The sequence below is a fragment of the Ochotona princeps genome, chromosome 3, assembly GCF_030435755.1.
Source record: "Ochotona princeps isolate mOchPri1 chromosome 3, mOchPri1.hap1, whole genome shotgun sequence".
Classification (NCBI taxonomy): domain Eukaryota; kingdom Metazoa; phylum Chordata; class Mammalia; order Lagomorpha; family Ochotonidae; genus Ochotona; species Ochotona princeps.
The window spans coordinates 99,860,555-99,880,751 of record NC_080834.1 but is presented as its reverse complement, the minus strand read 5'-3'; the positions used below and the strand labels follow the sequence as shown (position 1 = coordinate 99,880,751).

Genomic DNA, 20,197 nt, shown 5'->3' with positions numbered 1-20,197 from the left:
TGGCGTCATACAAGACAACTTCACCAATTGCACCTTAATTCTGGCCCCAATAATTCTATCTTTAAATGAAACTGAGAGATAAGAAGGAAGTGGAGCAGCTGGGACACAAACTGGCCCTCATATGGGATCATGGCACATGCAAGGCGAGGACTTTAGCTGCTAGGCTACCACACCAAGCCTGACTTGATCTCTTTTATTGTTTCTAGGTACATACGGTTGTTACAAGTAAATAAAGCAAGAGTAACAGAGATTGATTCTTAGCTTTCCAAACACAAGATTTCATAATAGATAATTCCCCTTCCCCCAGTAAACAGATCTTCATCGTGTCTGAACAGGCCCTCTTTAACCTGGGTCAGTCAAGTAGCTCATTTTATGGAACCTACACTCTTGCTTTTCCCGTCACCAACAGGTTTGAAACACAGTTGTCTGATTCCTTAGTAACTTAGTCTTTGCCAAGATAAACAATCACATTTCACAGTGTGAGGAAGGTGAGTGGAAGAGCGTAGACATGAGAATTAGGATCTCAGAGTCTTGTGAACAAATGCCTAAAGTACAACATTAATGTTTCTGAAGTCCATACGGAATGTAAAAACACTCTTAACATCATGTGACCATACTCATAGCTGTAACATGTTGAGCAGTTACCATGATCTGCCTAATTTGAGCATACGAATTCACCAAAGCCTCATAACAACCCTATGCTGCAGGCTTTCTGGGAGTCCCCACCTTATAAATGGACACAGATATTAAACATGTGTGTCTCTTTCACAGAGGAGCAAAGCTCGAAAGGCTTCTGCTGCCTGCCTTTAATTACTTCTCTGTAAGGGCCAAGGGCAAGGGCTTCTCAATCATGAGTGTCACTAATTAAGTACATGCATTCCTACCATTAAATTACTATGCCTGGAAGTCAGTCATTTTACAGAGCTCCTGTGGAAAATAAGGAGCCTGAAGAATTGACTGTGATTGTAATATAACTTCGGGGGTCACATAACCCAGGGTGACAGTGTGCTTTACTGCAGATTTCAACATCTATAGCAATCCCATCAGAAGCCCAATTGCTTTTGCTTGGCTCACAGAATTGAAGGGCGGGTAAGCGGGCCTCTGGAGACTGGATGGTCAACCTCAAACCCAAATAATAATCAGAGTGATATATTGGTGGTGTTAGGAGGATGGCATTTTGGTTTTAGGACCTAGAAATACACAAATCCTGCCTCAAGTTAGTCTTACGTATCCTGTGAGTTTTCCAAGGACACTGTATACACGAGGGTGATGATGATGATGGCGAATAAGAATTCAAACAATTGTCCCAGTGCGGTAGCTTAGCAGCTGAAGTCCTTGCGTTGCCGAGATCCCATATGGGCACCAGTTCTAATGCCGGTGGCCCACTTCCCATCCAGCTCCCTGCTTGTGGCCTGGAAAAGCAGTCAGGGATGGCTCACAATCCTTGGCACCCTACACCTGCATGGGAAACCCAAAAGAGGCTACTGGTTCCTGACTTTGGATTGGTGCAGCTCTAGCCTTTGCAGTTGTTTGGGAAGAGAACCAGTGGACAGAAGATTTTCCTTTCTGCCTCTCCTCCTCTCTGTATATCTGACTTTCCAATAAAAATAAAAAAATAAATCTTTAAAAAAAAGAATTCACAGAATCCCTTGTGATGATCTTCGTAGCTGTCAGCACAAACACCGAGTAAAGCTGATAAAACAGGTTAGGAAGCTTCCAGGTCTACGCTGGGCTACTTCTCTCCAAGTCCCAAATTTACTAACCAACAGCCATGAAGCCTAAAGTAAGGATATCCCCCAGGTGTCTAAGAACCCTGTGCAAAGGCGAAAATGGAGGTGGAGTGACTGAGAGAACAGAGCAAGAGCAGAGCAGCTCATTGCCTTGACTCCGCCAGTTGATTGGAGGTCATCTGATACGCTCATAAAAATGGCTCCATCAATCCTAGAGTCCTATTACTATGTAATCACAATAGAACAACAGCTCCTTCTGCCTAGGGCAAGCATAGACATCCCTTTAAAGAGTAACAGTGTGGTGTTGGCAATATGCAGAGAGACAAAACAAATATTTTAAAGAAGACTGTAAGTGATTGTGCTTAAATGGAAAGATTTTAGAAGTTTTCAAACTTTCCACAATAAATACAAACTAATTTTTGATGGAAAAAAATACATTCAATAAAATGAAGTAGCTAGAATTTAATCTAGAATTAAACTAGAATTTAATCTAGTTCGCTGTGCTGGGCCCTGTGCTTGCTAGAACATACAAGAATCTGGTCTGGGAATACCTCAAGGTTTCTTTGGAGATCTCCCCAATCGAACTGCTGGACTCAGAACTCTAACCAGGAAAGGACAGAAGACAGAACAGGTCAATCATTCATCTCAGCTATATGTTGGCAGCGAAATATGGGGCAAACGGAGACTTTATGATGGACCATATCAATCAGTGGACGACCTCATAGAGCGAAACTGGCAGCGATTCGTAACTGGAGAACTATTAAAACCACTTGAGCAAATATCTCAGAGCATGCCCCACATCTGGGACTTGGGGTGGGCGGGAAACCGGGTGGGGATTCTCCCTCAATATCCCCCTTTACCTCAGATGCATGATGGAAACAATATGGACATAATAGTATTGCCCACTTCCCTATACCCCCTGAACCTTTTTTTAACCGCAATTAACTATGTAAAGATTGTCAACAATAATACAATAAAATAAAAAAAATTAAAAAAAAACCCTAGAATTTAATCTAGTTCTCTAATCCAAGAATAAAATCAAATGCTGTATCATACAGTATAAATGATGCATGCTAACGTGGCAATGGATAAGAGAGAGAAACTGTGAAGTTTCTAATAGGGGGTACTGCATGAAGGCAGTGTCTTTTAAAATGGGCTTTAAAGCTGGGAATAAAGCAAATTGTGTCATTTTTACCATGCTATAGTAGTCTGTTTGTTGTGATTTTATGTTTCCTGTGGTGTTGGGTGTCAAAGACTGGTTTCTTTTTTGTTTTTTAAAGATTTATTTGTTTTTACTGGAAAGTCAGATATACAGAGAGGAGGAGAGACAGAGAGGAAGATCTTCCATCCGATGGTTCACTCCCCAAGTTGCTGCAATGTCTGGAGTGGAGCCAATTTGAAGCCAGGAGCCGGGAGCTGCTTCTGGGTCTCCAACGCAGGTGCAGGGTCCTAAATCTTTGGGCCGTCCTTAACTTCTTTCCCAGGCCACAGGCAGGGAGCTGATGGGAAGTGGGGCTGCCGGGATTAGAATCGGCTCCCATATGGGATCCCAGGCATTCAAGATGAGGACTTTAACCACTAGGCTATCGTGCCAGGCCCAAAGACTGGTTTCTATGTTTCTCCTTCACCTCTCAGTTCATGTACTCTCTGGGAAATCACTGTGCTACTGTGATTAACCTTTTCTAGTCAGCTGCATCAACATAGCCCATATATTTGCCTGGCAGAGTGCTCTTCTAAGTTATAACTGAGGTCAAAGAACCAAATTAATGGTGAATTGTTTTTGTCCCTCCAGCTCCTCCCCAGAGAACATCTGAGGAACTTGATACAGAGGCAGATTTGAACTTTCTGGATAAGGATGAAAATCAGACTAAATTTGGAATCAAGGTAAGAAATCTCTGACAGGAGGGAAGACTGCCTTCCTAATTATCAATGCATCAGCACATCATGTTGCCCTGTTATGTCCCCATCGGCAGTTCTGGAGGATGTGCCCATCAAGGCATGTGGCACAGACTGTTGCTCTCAAGAGCTGGGCTGTGTAGCGAACCTTTTGCTTTTTTCTTTTTTAACTGCAATAACAAATGAAGGCTGGTCATGTATATCACTATTTTATTGCAATTCCTGGTACAGACTGTTTTGTTGAGGAGGAAGGAGAAGCTGATTGTTCCTGTAATCTGATTTTGTATTTAAAATTATGAGGATGTGATAAAATTGTGTAGTGCTGTAAAAAACATACACACATATGCAAGTGCCTGAATAGCCATGAACTCTTTCCTAATAAGCTCTGTAGATTATGCTGAGGGTAATTTCTTTGTCTTGATATTATACTATCATTGTATAAGATGTTAAAATTAGGTGAGGTTGGGAAAAGGGTACATGGGGCTTTCTTGTCCAGCTCTTTGCAACTTCATACAGTTGTTTTACAATAAAAGCTAAGATTAAAAAGCATAAGCTTTGGAACCAGGCAGACCTGGGTTTCAACTTATGTTATTGGGTAGTATAAATAGGGAAATCATTATTCTAGAATAGGTAAGAAAACTAGTAAGAAAAAGGTGGATTGAAGAAGAAAAAGTGTTAAATTTCATCTGCATGAAGGACAAGGTGATTGACTAACAGAGAAGGCTCCTTATTACTTGTTTTGTGACCACTGTCCAAGACTCATGCGCAGTCTGGATAGAGCAAGGCTCTGACTGTAGGTGACAAGTCTGACCTCCTTTTGGCCTTATGCCCAAAACCTGAAGACGAAATGAAGTCACACCCAGTCTAGAGGGTGAATCATGGCTTGGCGATAAATGCCACCCATTGCCCTCCAGCGTAAATACTCCGAGAAAAGGCAGCCATGAATCAATCCGTAATTGCTACTATAGTCACTGATATTTCTTGCAAATAATGTTATGGCATGGTTTGATCTTCTTCAGAGAAATCATTGCTAAAAAGGTGTTCCTTCTTCTCTGATAAGTGATTTCTTGTTGCACTAGCTCTTCGAGCTTGTCAGCTCAACTCAAGGAAGCAGGAGGCTCTCCCCAGAGCTACCCTATTGCCCAGCTCTGGGAAAGCCCAGAAGGGAGAGATGCATGGTGCTTACTGGCAGGGAACATGTGTCTACTTCCTGCTCTTCACATCACCAACTGGAAGCTGACAGCATGACTCATGGGAGCTGCCTTGCCCAGGCTGCTCACATCATAGCTTCTTTGGAAGGGAAATCTGACGACAATTCTCTTTCCCCAAATGTGACCCACAGGTAGCACCGGAAGGGTTAACAATGTTCTTTTGCGTCAAGTCATGTAAGGTAGGATACACTTTTTCAGCTTCTGAGCACATAGAATTCCCAATAAAAACGCAAAGAAAGAAAAAGAGAAGGGAAAAAAAGAAAAAGAGAAAGAAAGAAGCAGAAAGTGTTGGAAGGGACTAGAGTGATGAGAGGAGGCCTGCTGGCACTGACCAAAGGCCAGGCTTTGCACCATATGCTGGATGAGCCTAATTGGCCTCTAGAGAAAGTTGGGGCTTTCCCCTGGTTTCACCAGCAGTGCTGGGGAGATTCTGAGAGATTGAGTTTCCTCAAGAGTCATACAACTAGCAAATGGTGGAGCTAGAAGCTGAAATTCGCAGTTGACTAATCAGTTTGCTTCTCTACCTGGTTTTGCTTAAACTACTGAACTAGCAGCTTACTTAATCCCCCAAGTAAGTATCCTCCTCTGCAACATGAGGCTAGATAGCATTAGTTCCACAGTGAAGCGAGAGGTATGTGGAAAACACCCAGCAATACTGCTGTAGTTTTAATGGTGTGTAACTATTTTAAAAACTATTTTCTATCAGTAAAGTGGAAAAACCTTTTCATTGATTTAGTTTGTGTAGCCTTTGCCTATTTTCTTGTAAGACTGTGTTTTTACTTTTTTATTTGTTAAACTTGTTATTTAGTGGGACCATTAAGTCTTTGACTACAATGTAAGTTAAAAATATTATGTCAACAATAATATACGCAACATTAAATTGAAAAATAACTGCCTGCTACATAGCTGGCCAGGGAATTTGAGCTCCTCATTGGATCCTACATTCATGAGTAGTCTGTCCTGTATTAAAGACGGGAAGAAGCCAAAGGAAGGTCAGTTTCAGGCTTTACATGAAATTCTGATCTCCATTCAATATGTAACTTTTGCTGAATGATAGCAGATCAGGAGCCCAGTCAGTTCCTTTTCTTTTCACTGCTTTGGATCTCAAAGTTTTCAGTTATGTTTTCTGCTTCTCTGCCAAAGAACTATATGAACTGGAACACATTTATTTCTACACTTACCTTCAATGCTATTCGTCAGTGTCAGGGTGAGCAGGAGAGTCAGGAATTTTGCCAGATTTTTAGGGCCTCCACCAAACTTTCTGAAAACTTTCCAGAATAATGATTCTCCAATTTTCCTATGTACTGCATCCCTGAGCAACTTATTAATAAATAAGGTGTATTTCCAGGCTCCATCTCAACAAATTCTAGTTAAGGAGTTCTGGATGGGGTTCCAGAAACTGAACATATAACTTACATATTTGGTGACAAGAATAGGCGATACAAAGGTGATACAAAGAGCGCTCTTTGTCTTAGGGGGTGCATTCAAAAGCCAAAAGAAGGGAATAACACTAAGTTTACTTCTGGCTTTGATATTTGACTGAAATATTTGATGGGTCCTATTTGGCTGGCTTGTTCAAATCAGTTATATACATACACACATATAGTACACATCACGTTACATGTTGGTAAAATTTATATGTTACTATTTATTTATAATTCGATATCTTTTATATTTTATTTCTCTCTCTATATATACATATACATATGTGTGTGTGTGTGTGTGTGTGTATATATTCCATTCACTGGTCCACTCTCCAAATTCCCACAGTAGCTAGAACTGGACCAGCCTAAAGCCAGGATCCAGAAACTCCATCCAACTCTAAGGTGGGTGTCAGGGATCCAAGTTCTTTGAGCTATCACCTGCTGCCTCCTAGGGTGCACATTAGGAGTAAGCCAGAATGGAGACCAGAGCCAGGCCACTAAATCCCTCAGTCCTTTTTGGGATATAGGCATGCCAAGCCATGACCTAAACACTGCTCCAAACATTTTCCGCTCAATTAAAAATATATAAGAGCAATTGCTATGGTAATTGCTATTGGCCTAAACTCAGGAAACTTGCAAGTTTCATAGGGGAACCAGTAGTAATTTTCAAGAATTCATAATAGAAAATGCAGAATGACACAACTATAGTGAAAAGAGCCCAGTGTGTTAGAGGGCTGAGAAAGGAAGGTTTCCAGAGACAGTGACACATGGACCCATGTTTAAAGAATAAAAAAGCTTGGAAAGGTGAATAAGGCAGAGAAGGGCATCCCAGAACAGGGATGAGTATTTTGCGTTTCAGAACTCTGAAGGGGCACAGGCTACTCTGGGAAGGTAGACCAGACAGGTGCCAGAGGCTTGGCTGGGAGACTGCTGACAGGAAAAAGAGGGCATCTGTGTGTTTAGGAGATGACTGTGCAGTGAGCAGCTGAGTCAAGGAAGGCAGGCATTCTAACCTGGGACAGCACTGTAACTGGGTGTAACTTCAGTGGTGAGAGCCTGTTACAGACAGTGGCAGATGGAGAAAGGGGCAGAAGTCCTGTCCTTTGACCCAACAGTCTCCCCAGGGCCTGGAACACAGTGGGCTCTTAGAGGATGCTGGGTGGGTGAATAAGTAGATGAAGGCAGAGGGCCCAGTGCAATAGCCTAGCAGCTGAAGTTTTCATCTTGCATGTGCTGGGATCCCACATGGGTGCTGGTTCTAATCCCAGCAGTTCCGCTTCCCATCCAGCTCCCTGCTTGTGGCCTGGGAAAGCAGTGGAGGATGGTCCAGGGTCTTGGAACCCTGCACCTGTGTGGGAGACCTAGAAGAAGTTGCTGGTTCCTGGCTCTGCATCAGCTCAACTTCAGCCATTGCGGTCACTTGTGGAGTGAGCCAGCAAATGGAAGATCTGTCTCTCCTTCTCTCTGTAAATTTGACTTTCCAAGAAAAATAAATAAGTCTTTAAAAAAATTGAGGTGGATTATAACCACCTGTGACTGTCAGTGTCCACATGTAACTGTTATTGGTACGGCCCATAAACAATGAAGGCCTAATCCTCACTGTATCTATATTAGGGCCCCAGGATACAAGAATTAACCTACAACAAAAAGTTATTCTTCTGCATGGCTGGGAGACACTCCAGTGGAAGCATGATGGAATTGGGAAAATTCATGATAGACACACATTATGATTTTAGAGAAAACAGAGGGGAGGGGAGAGCCCACTACCAACTAAATTGTATCAAAAAACATTAAAAATTGTTTTAAAAAATGCACCATCAAGGAGGAGAAAGAGATGCTGCAAGGATTTTTAATTTACCATGTGAGTACTAAATTAAATTGGCACATCAGAATTGAATTTTGAATTGTAAGTGTGACTAATAATTACTGATTTAAAAATTGAACCTATAAATTTAAAAGAAACGGAGAAAGATTATTTTACTATTTAAAATTTTTGTCTATATATATAATAAAATTCCAGCTAAGATGAATTGCTGGTTGTTCTCACTGTATGTGTGTGGTTCTGAGTATGTAGATGAATGCATGTAAGTGTATACTGTCCTTCCCAGAATGTTCTCTGTGATCAGCTACTGTTTCTGTACATCTCCAGGGATTAAATTTAATACCTAGTGTATGGTACATGCTCAAACTTATTTTTTAATTAATGAATAAATAATTGTATTGAAAAACTCTTTAAAAAGTGAAGAGCCACAGAGAACCATCACAGCAGTCTACAACCTTTTATCAATGTCACTGATGTTGTGTAAGAGGCTGCCACATGCCCCACACTTGTGACATGAGATGAGTCAGTCCACTGGTCATGCAGCTACGTAGAAATGTGTGCACTGGATGAGGGAGCAAGTTTGCCATGCAATAGATTGGCGTAGTGACGTATTTTTTTTTTTAACTTGTAATAACATTAAAATGTGTACATGGAGGCTAAATTGCATGAATTGGAGCAGCTTGAGGACATTTAAGATGCATGAGTAACTTGTTTTCAATGTCTCTGGCACATTTCTTTACATTTCCTTGGTTTGAGAATGTGAAAAATATTCCTCACTTTTTGGCATTTTACACAGAAATACAGACTTTCAAATCATTTTAAAACAATGCTTGCTGTCAACTTTAAGAAAACATTTTGCCCACAAAGCTGTAAGTGTTGCGTGTTGATCCAGCCTATAGAAGTCAATTTAATCATAAAAATAAGTTGAAATAATTACTAGCAATGCTAGCTGGTAATTCAAGATCTTAGATAAAAGACTCCATGAGAACATTTTGAAATGGGCAAGGTTTGCATTTTGGATCCATTCCCTCATCTTTCTTAATCATTTTTGCATGTCCACAAGGCCTCAACCCCGCTGTTCCTCAAGCCTGCCGTTCCCCTCCATAGGGCTTCAGCCTTTCAAATGTCCTTCCCTTGCCTCATTTCCTCTCTGTTCTGGGACTGCTTCCCCACCATGGGCTGAGTCAGAGGTTAGAAAATGGCCAGCTCACAGCAGACATGGAAGATGAGCTGCTGACTGCCCACAATGGAAAGGAACCTCTCAGCAGTGGCTTTTTGTAGGGGATCAAGTGCAGGCAAGGGCCAGTGCCATTTGGGAAATCCAGCAGGTCCGCAGTAGAGGAATCCACGCCAGGCTAGCCTCTGAGTGGGGTCTGCTTTTCCCAAGTTTTTGTCTCTAAATCAGAACCCCAAAAGGCTGCCTTTTTGCCTGGCAGTCCCAGCAAGGAAAGGGGAACCTGGAGAGCTGGAGACGTCTATGGTGAAGGCAGGGACGTTCACTCTTGGGTTGTATTTTTACATTATGCTGGCCCAGGTTGCAGATGAATACCTTTCGAAGAAATCTGCTTTCCTTCCTTTCCCACTGTCTTCCCCCTCCTCCACTTGGTAGGGAAAATTCTGAGTCTTGCTTCACATAATTCTAGATTTTATTTTTTTTCATACTTTATGTAATTAATTATTTACAAAACCAGAAAGCTTGTAAGGTTCAACGCCTCATTAATCCTGTGTACCTTAAATGAAGAGGGTAGGACAAACGCTGGATATCTGTCTGACTTTTCCTCTTAGAATTAGGCCCAGCAGCTCCTGTTTGTAAAAAATGTGGTGCAAGAGTAAGTTACACTCCCATCTTATGTTACCAGACACGTTGCCTTAAAGCATTTGGAACTGATGGGCCCGGCAGCGTGGCCTAGTAGCTAAAGACCTCGCCTTGAATGCGCCGGGATCCCATGTGAGCGCCGGTTCTAATCCCGGCAGCTCCACTTCCCATCCAGCTCCCTGCTTGTGACCTGGGAAAGCAGTTGAGGACGGCCTAAAGCCTTGGGACTCTGCACCCGTGTGTGAGACCTGAAAGAAGTTCCTGGATGCTGGCTTCATATCAGCATAGCACCGGCCGTTGCGCTCACTTGGGGAATGAATCATTGGATGGAAGATCTTTCTCTCTGTCTCTCCTCCTCTCTGTAGATCTGACTTTCCAATAAAAACAAAATAAATCTTTTTTTTAAAAAAGCATTTGGAACTGACAATGCTTTTCATATGTCCCTAAAATCAGAAAGTAAAATCTGTTAGCTCCAGGGGAAGACTAATTTGATTTTATTTAAAGATTGCTATGCCTCCTTTAAGGAAGAAAAAAACCCACTTCAATAATAAACTTAAAATTAGCTACTGGTATTATTTAAAAATGTACGTTTAAAAGTTACATATGTTCTTCAGAGAAGTTGAAGTAATTTTTTTTTAACAACATCCCTTCTGGCTAGGAACTTAGTCTGGATTTTGTTGTTGTTGTTCAATTTTACAAGCATGTATCTCTTCAAAATACAGGTAAGCAGAACAATTAGATTATGCAAGTTTGTTGGGAAGACACTACTGGAGATTGTACATACACATTGGCTAGTATCCTGCAGAACCCAGAGACAAGGTGAGGCGGTGACAGGGAGTGAGGGCCAGGGCTGGACCTGGAGCAGTTAGTTAGTTTCATTGCTACCTTTTTCTTTCAGGCTAAAATGACCATAAAGGGAGAGGGACTATCCAGCCTGGCTGACCTCCAGCAGGGTGGCTTGGAACAGAGTCCCTTCTGTATCTGGCTGGCTGGCTGAGACAACCCCCACCTTCTGTATCATCTGAGATAGGATGACTTAAGGGAAGCAGGATATAATTTCACAAGAGTCAGTCTTTTTTAAAACATCATGTCAGAGGGCTCATAACGAGTCTCACAAGGCATGGCCTGGGATCAGTTTCCTTAGCACACTGTGGTTTTTAGAGTTTATTTATTTGAAAGAGAGATAGGTAGGCAGCTAGTTGATAGATGGATAGAGATCTTTCTCCATTGGTTTGCACTCCAAATGCCTGCGATGGCTAGGGCTAGGCCAGGCCAAAAGCCAGGAGACAAGAACTCCATACTGGTCTCTTGTGGAGTGTCAGGGACCCAAAGAACTTGGGCCATTATCTGCTGCCTCTTGTGGTGGGCATTAGCAGGAAGCTGGATCCGAAGCAGAGGTAGGACTCCATCCCAGGCACTCCACTGTGGACTGCAGGTGCTTCAGGTTTAACCCACAGAGTTAACGCCCCAGGGCTGTCCCAGCAACCCCTTGTGGAAGAGAACCAGTGAAGCAGGCTTCTAAGTGAATATGGCCTCTTCCTCTGGGAGCTTTCCAGAAGTGTACTTTTGGTTTTTCTGAAAGCTTTGAGTACAATTTAGTTTTCATCTCAAAATCAGAAGCAACAGCGTCTAACTTGGTATTTTATATTATAAGCAAAAAGACATTTCCTGCTCAAACCACACATCTCCCTCATTTTATAAAGAAGAAGGTAGGGGTCCAGGGAGATTAAATAACTTGGTTAATAGAGCGTAATGCTATACTGAAGCAAGTACTCATTGCTGAGAACTTACTGAGGGTGAGGCAGTGTGTCATTCAGTCCCTGTAAGGTAGCTCTTAAAGAGGCAGTCATAAGTGTCATTTATTGGGCTTTTTGTGCTGAGCATTTTAACATTCTAATTGCTACAGCAAGGTTCTGATTAGCTCTATTTTACAATGAGAGAATGAAGGGTTAGAAGGCCTACCTTAGGCCACTTTGAAATAAATAGTGTTTATTTGAAAAGCAAATTTTCAGAGAGGGAGTGACAGAAAGCTTGTCCAGCCTCTGGTTCACTCCCCAAATGGCCACTATGGCAGGAGTCAAGAGCCAGGAGCTTCTTCTGGGTCTCTCACCAGGGTCCAAGCACCTGGCATTCTTTCACTGCTTTCCCAGGTACATTAGGAGAGAGCTGGATCAGACGTACAGCAGCTGGGACTGGACCCAGCACCCATTTGGTATGCTGGCCTCACAGGCAGCAGCTCTATATGCTAAGCTACAGTGAAGACCCCACCTCTAAGACACTTTTAAATAGTAAGTAACCAGGAAGTCCTACCTTTTACATCTAATATTGTGCTTTTTTTTCACTTTATAAGAGATTTTCAGATTATGGGTCATGATGCTGATAGTGAACTGAGTTTGAAAGTAAAAACATAACTATAAACCCTACTAGGGAGCTTAGCATACTGGGAAATAACAAATGCATACAGCATAGGTATTTACTCTTCAATAACAGAATTCCGATGGCCATTTCTAATTATATTTATACATTATGTTACTTTATTTTCTTCCTTTTCCTACATTTGTAATGTCATGATATATTTACATATCAGAAATCTAAGCCTGTAACAGTGAAGTGAATGACTATGCCATTGTAATAATTTGGGGACAAATAACAAGAGGAGGATATGGTGGGAGGGGAAGAGAGGTCGAAGAAGAGGAGAGATGTGCCCTATGCATGTAAATCTATATTGAGGGAAAAATAAGTAAGTAACTACATATATTTTATTTATTTTTTTTAAAGATTTATTTACTCTTATTGGAAAGTCAGATCTACAGAGAGGAGGAGAGACAGAGAGGAAGATCTTCCATCTGATGATTCACTCCACAAGCGGCTGCAAAAGGCTGGAGCTGAGCCAATCTGAAGCCAGGAGCTTCTTCCGTGTCTCCCACGCGGGTGCAAGGTCCCAAGGCCTTGGGCCATCCTCGGTTGCTTTCCCAGGCCACGAGCAGGGAGCTGGATGGGAGGCAGGCTTGGATTAGAACCAGCACCCATATGGGATCCTTGCACGTTCAAGGCAAGGACTTTAACCACTAGGCTATTACGCCAGGCCCTGCATACATTTTTAAATACAACAAATACATAAATAAATATAACAGAGTGAAAAGGGGTAGCATGACTTGAAAATAGAGAATATCATATCAGCTACAATGTAACTGAAGAAGTTTTTGTTTGTGCGCATTATGATGTAAATGTACTTCTTGTGGATTGTGGTCAGACCGTGAACGCTACCATGTGCATTCACTGAAGTTAAGTCCTCCTTAAGGCAGTTCCCCAAGCTGATGTGGGTGCCTCCCATTCATCATCAGTGACACTGATGTCATATTCCATCATAGCTGTTTGGCGGAGGGCTTTGCTTCTGCCTCCACCAACTCTTGGCAGCAGGAATCTGGATAGCCACAACTCTGCACCAAGGCATTTCCTCAAGAATGTGAGAGCATCTCAGGCATGACAGCCTATAAATTCAACGTCATCGTTAGCATGAAATGTGACAGAGTCCAACTCTAGGTCTTGAGTCATTGTTGTTTTTTTTTTCTATCACTGGGTTGTCATGAAATAGAAGACTCTACAACATCCCCCCACCTGTCTTACAATAGATTTGATAGAGCTATAAAGAGCATAGTCCATTCTATAACCAGAAGCATGCTTCATAGTGACAGGAAGTTAATAAAAATGTTTACTCTTTAATGGAAGCCCAACAACACCTTTGGGGGTGCAACCATGAGTAAGACTGAAGTTCGAAGTCTAGTGCGTAATTCAGATGCATCAACAGTCTATATCAGGCACTAGAAAAGAATGCAGTGTCACTCCAGCTGCTTTATGAGTCAACTCCATCTCACACAAACTATACAGAGTATAGTATGAATCTGAATACAGGGATTGGTACTTATTTCTGTTTATTGATCCATGGGTCAGATGTATGAATGTATCCTACGGGGAGCTAAAATGCCAGTTATCATTAGGGTGACATCCTGTTTTATTATCATTATCATTATTCTGATAAGCAGAAAGACAGAAAGAAGTCCCATCTATTGGTTCGTTTCTCAAATGTCTCCAAAAGCTGGGACTGGGCCAGGTTGAAGCCAGGAGCTGAGAACTCAGTCTAGTCTCCCACAAGGTGGTAAGAACCCAGCCCCCTTGATCATCACCTGTTGCCTCCCAGGGTGTACATTAGTAGAAAGCTGGAATCAGGAGCAGAGGCAAGACTAGCTCCCAGGCAGTCCAACAAGGGAAGTTGGTATCCCAAGTAGCCTCTTCAGTACTGGACCAACCACGCAACCTGTTGTAAAAGGGGAAAAAAGGACCTAATCTTGGAATATAAGATGGTCACTTCAGTTTAGAGCTGAACTGGTGATACTGATATCCCAGATACTGCTTTATGAGCTTGCTCTCTGGGTACAATCCTGGATTTGGAAAAACCTCTATAAGAAACGTTAAATGCTCGTAGTGTTCTGTAGTCCACTGAGCATTTTCAAGCTGCTGTCTTTGTGGTCAGTACTGTGGGTCATGTTAAGGCATCCTTACCTTGACTGCTTTCTAAATGAGTCCAAGGAGAGGGCTATAGGTGCATTGTGAGGAGTTAGCCAACCACAGACACCATGTCATCTGCATAAATCAGGCTTAAAGCGGCTGTTTGTAGAATGCGCTATTTTACATTTTCACAAAATGGGGCTGTAGATTCAGATATAGATACTTGAAGAAGTATTGTTAAGGGAGATCTGATGAGTAAACAAAGTTCCTTGTAAGGGAGAAGTTTACCCAGACAGAGGGATAAATGGGAAGGACTGTTGTAAATAATATGTGAGTGACAGGCTGCTTCCATATGCACAGCCATAACCTGATTTATAAGTTTAAATGATGTTTTCAGTGTGCCATTAAAAATACTTGTTGAAAAGGATAAACATATTGATGCCCATATTGATGACAACTACTTAGTAATAAGATAACTGACTGGGCCCGGTGCGGTAGCCAAACTGCTAAAGTCCTTGCCTTTTATGTGCCAGGATCCCATATAGATGCTGGTTCTAATCCCGGCGGCCCCACTTCCCATCCAGCTCCCTGCTTATGGCCTGGGAAAGCAGTCGAGAACAGCCCAAAACCTTTGGGACCCTGCACCCAAAAACATTGCAATAAGAAGCCAGACTCGAAAGGCAAGAAACTTTGGAGCAGGCATTTGTCCTAATGGTTAAGATGCTGGTTAGGACACCTGTGTCCCACTCTGGGGTGCCTGAGATTAATTCCTGCGTTCCTAACTCCTGATTTCCACTTCCAGTTAATAAGGTCCTGGAAGGCAGCAGGTGACAGTACAAGTAATTGGACTTCTGCCATCCATCTGGGAGATCTGAATTTGGTTGCAGGCTTCCAGTTTCAGACTCCTCACCACTGTGTTCATTTGGGGGTGAACCAGCAGAAGGGAGTGTACTTTCTGTTTCTCCATCTCTCAAATAAACACTTAAAAAATGCTGACCGCTTTTCACTGCTGGAAACTGGGTGCTGTACGCATTTGCACTGGGATGGGCCTGTCCTGAGTTGGAGCTTCCTATCCTAGCTTAACGCCCTGTTGTTCTGCAGGGGTTGTTCAGGACTTACATATTTTTTAAAGATTTTTTTTAGAAAGTCAGCTATAAAGAAATGAGGAGAGGCAGAGAGGAAGATCCTCTGTCTGATGATCCACTCCCCAAGTGGTTGCAATGGCCGAAGCTGAGCCAATCCGAAACCAGGAGCCAGGAACTTCATTGGGTAATGAAGGAATTCAACATAGACCTCACCACACTCAACATATTTGGAACAGAATTATGTAGTCTCAGTCAGGAAGAGTTTTTTCAACTAGTCTTTCAGGGAGAGATTCTTTGGAGTCATCTGGAACTTCTTTGAAAATATGACTTGGGAGGACTGGCCCGGTAGCCTAGCAGCTAAAGTCCTTGTCTTGAATGCGCTAGGATCCCATTTGAGCGCTGGTTCTAATCCTGGCAGCCCTGCTTCCCATCCAGCTCCCTGCTTGTGGCCTGGGAAAGCAGTGGAGGATGGTCCAGTGCATAATTTTTTAAATAAATATTTCATATGCTTGTGAAAAAAAAAGAATGCTGAAAGTATGTATTCCATTTGTAATAATATAGGGATAGAGATCAGAGCAGATGCTGCCAGGGGCTGGAGGTACTGCAAAGGAAGCTAAGGGAATTTGGCAGGGGAATAAAAGTGTTCATTATCTTGATGGTGGCGACTTTGTGGCTGTACATGTGGTAAAACACAACTAATTGTACATGTAAATGGCTAATTTTATCAAATGTAATTCATACCCCAATGAACCTGACCCTCCCAAAAAAGTCTCATTGAAATGGAAGTGCTTTTTCAGAATGAAGGACAGTTTACAATAGATACTTATTCATTGGTTTCTGTTTTGTTCCTGCTGTAAATGGTTTACTTTGCTTTACACTCACTTAGGTGCCCTTATTGGCGTTGGTCTGGGTTTAATGTCTGGTTCTGACTCCTAATTGCAGCTTTTGCTAATAATGCAGACCCTGGGGCTGGCACTATGGCAGAGCACATAGCCACTACCTGCAATGCCAGTATACTATATGCATGCCGACTTCAGTCCTGGCTGCTAGACTTCTGATCCAGCTCCTGCTAATGCACCTGGGAAAGCAGCAGGAGATGGTCCAAGCGCTAGAATTCCCACTTGCCGTGTAACTCTAACTTTAGTCTGGCCCAGCCCAGGACTGATGAGGCCATTTGGGGAATGAACGACCGTATGGAAGATCAGATTGATATCTCTCTCTTTCTCTGTAACTCTACCTTTCAAATAAATAAATGCTTAAAACTAAAACAAAAATCTGCCCTGAAAGGCAGCAATGATGGCTCAAGTGATTGGGTTCCTGCCACCCACATGGGAGACTCGGATTGCTGGATTGTGCTATTGGCGCTTGACTATGGCTCCAACCGTGCTCCACACATTGTGGGCATTTGATTCGGGGTAGTGAATTTCTGTATGGGAGCTCTCCTCTGTTTTGTCTCTCCAGTAAATAAATTTTTAAAAATTTTAATTAAAATCACTTTATAGAAATTAAACCTAAATCTAAAATAATTAGATCTCCTATATTTGGTTGGTTGTCTAAGAAATATATTACCAAGAATAAGAAGCTTTACCATGAGGGATCAGCTCCATAAAGATTATGACTTTTGTTTTTTAGAGGTGAATCTACAAGTATACACATGCACGCGCATGCACACACACACACACACACACACACATAGCGGTGACAGGTTTGCATCAGTAATCACTTGGATTAGTGCCCTAACACAACATTAGTATGATGAATACATTGTGAATGGTTCTAGTAATAAAAGTAAGAAAAAAATTTAATTTTTTCTAAGTGATTCAATGATAAACCTAAATTTGGCAAACATAGCTTCAAAAACTTAGATTTTTCACTTACAGAGAAGTCTTATGAAGACACAAAAAAGAAATCTTCCCTTTATTAATTAAATAAAATTAACCCTACCTCATTACCACATTTTAGGCTCTTTATATCACATGGATACAAATCCATATTAAGTGATTTCTGGAAATTAAATAGGACTACTCCTTTTAGAATGACATTTTGATATTTAATTCTCAAAAAGCTAAGACTCCTACTCAGTTTGATCTCAAGAAAACTTGGTTTTAACAATGAGGTGAATTTTCAAAGTGGATGCATAGCAAGGGAAGGTATCATAAATCATTAACTGGTCTGCAGTCAGTAGCTAACTAGCCAGTATCTGATTATGTCTTGCCTACCAGGCACCAGACAGTCTTGGCACACTTTCTCACATTGCCCTTACTGGGGCTCAGTGGGGGCAGAAATGCCCTTGACTCTAGGTGAGGAAACCAAGGCAAAGAGTTTACATGAGCTTGCCCCAGATGGCACAGCTGGAAAATGGTGGAACTTTCAACCACCAGCTAGCTTCAGATGTGCCCTGGCATGATCATGCCTACACAGTGCCTAGAGAACCAGCTGTCTAAGGAGGCCAGGGGTGGATGGGACATGGGATCTGCAGTCTATAGAAGGCAACACTGGGCTGGCTCCTCTCTGCCTCTAGCTCCTTCTGGTCAAGGACAAGTCACTTCAGACTATGGGAGCTGTTTAATCTAGTGATCTCTTTTCTGTTTGTATCTTAAACCTTGAGTCCTTAAAACATTTTTTTTAAATGAATCAATGAGAGGAGGCATATGTGTGTAGTCCTTTGTGATGAAAGAAGGAAACCTGCAGAAAACTTTTTTTTCTTGGTCAAGCTCAAAGGAAGCCTACATGGTGAACTGTCAGACACCCAGAAGGGTTGGGGAAAGCTCACAAAAGTGAGTACAAAGTGAGAACCTTGCATGTGTTGGTTATCTAGGAAATCAAAACTGAAACCAAGCACAAAATAGAGGAAAGAAATACAGATTGAGGCCACTCAAGCATCAATCCTTACCTAAATTTCTTTCACTGCAGAATGAAGAAATACTTGAAAGTAACCTCACTGGCGAGGACTCTGGGCAGGGACAGCTGAACAGTGGACAAGAACTTCCCCCCAGCAGGTAAGGCTCTAGAGCCAAGTGGGGGTGGTTAAGCAGAGGGCTGGATGGCCTGTTTCAAACCTCATCACTTGTGTTCCTCAGATTTTAAAAAATCACAGTATTTTTCTCTAAACTTCATTGATTTCCCTAAGAACAATCATGCATCTCACAAAGGCAAATATGTAGAACTATAAATGACATCTTATAAACAAGCCAAGTGCCTGATCTTTTAAAGACTAGATTGTCAAGAGAACACAGGTAAACCCATGTTGAGTATTACGTGCATTATTGACTGGAACAATCGAAAGGCTTTCTGTTTCCAAAAGACACAACCAATACAAACTTAATGCTGTTTGGCCAATTGGAAGGTGTTTGCATATGTGTGTTGTGCTATTCAGAAAATCAAGATTGACAGAGGAGGGAAAGCCCACAAAGGAGGAAGTTGCATTTTCAAACCAAAAAAGAAATCTTGACACTCTGAACCCTGTCACAACTCCTACTCTGGAGTCCCATTGTTTCCACTCACACCATTGGTCCTGAAGATTGCTTTTTAGCCTGAGGCCTTTCACAGGCCTTCACAAGATAATTGTGAAATGAATGAACAAATATTTAAGAAATTGCCCTTGATTAAAGCCAATGATTAGCTTAGTCAGACCACAAAATATGCTTTTACTTAGTCTCTCACTGACTAAAATGTCTGTTACTGTAAATGACCCATTTAGTGTCTGTAAAGTGTATTTAGGGGAGTTGGCTCAGAAAAGCACCAATGGGCAATGCTGTGGTGTGCTACTTCCTTAAGTGGTAGTTTTATCTTCTGAGACTCTTCTACGACTAAACCCATACCTTAAATGTATCCTTTAAGTTCATTGACAATGGTTACAGTATTTAACTGGTGACACAAAATATCCACTACTGGGGGAGGAGAGGAGCACCTTTGGAAACAGGTGACATTTGCCAGTAAATGAATCACAAGACAGGATGTGATGACTGTTTTTATTCCACCATCACCTTTGGATGGTCACCTGAAAATTACCAATCTTTGCGGCAAAAGCTTAATCCCTTATGCTTTAGTGACTTGTCATTTATAGAGCTGAGTTTCAGTCCTTAACTATTATAAATCTGAGGGCTACAGCCGATAGGTACAATTACTTGGCCATGTAGAAGCACTTAATGTTGAATAGATCCTAAACTTTGAAGCCATGGTGATGTTGTACCAGATAATGTCCTCTACTGGTTCTGAATCCTTTTATGTTTAGTTTGGCTTTGCAGAATAACATCAGCCCATTCTATTTGGAAAACATGATTTTGAGCACTGTGTGATGATGTGACTGTGCTGTTTCCCCTCCCTTCAGAAGAGAACAGAAGGTTGTACAACATGCGATTAAGCATATAGCTGTGGGGAGGAAATCAGGCGGGGTTGGCTTTCCAAGATTTTGTCAGATACAGGAGGAACTAGGTTCCTGGTTGGGGAAACCCACTGGAGCAAGATACAGCCGGTAATGAGACTAGTGACTGATAATAGTGGCAGAGGGGAAAAGCAGGTTATAGGGAATGGAGGAGGCAAGATTGCCTCAGGTCCTGAAATCCAGGTGGAAGAGCTGAGATCTGTAGGCAGAGGGAGCCTTTGAGGTCAGCAACAAAGGACTATTTTAATAAAAGCCGTGACTCAGAATGCAGTCGTTACTGGAAGGAGACAAGGGTTGGGAGACATTTAACATTCCTCACATCA

At 42.0% G+C, this 20,197-nt stretch overlaps 1 protein-coding gene across 2 annotated transcripts in view; it reads left to right on the top strand.

Moving 5' to 3' along the window:
- Window positions 1-20,197, top strand: part of MCF2L2 (MCF.2 cell line derived transforming sequence-like 2) — a 261,237-nt gene that overhangs the window by 150,773 nt on the left and 90,267 nt on the right. For both annotated transcript variants that reach the window (XM_058662140.1, XM_058662139.1), the window contains exons 14-15: window positions 3,523-3,614; window positions 18,404-18,489. In XM_058662140.1, the coding sequence (XP_058518123.1) occupies window positions 3,523-3,614; window positions 18,404-18,489 (178 nt within the window). The remainder of the gene's footprint in view (window positions 1-3,522; window positions 3,615-18,403; window positions 18,490-20,197) is intronic.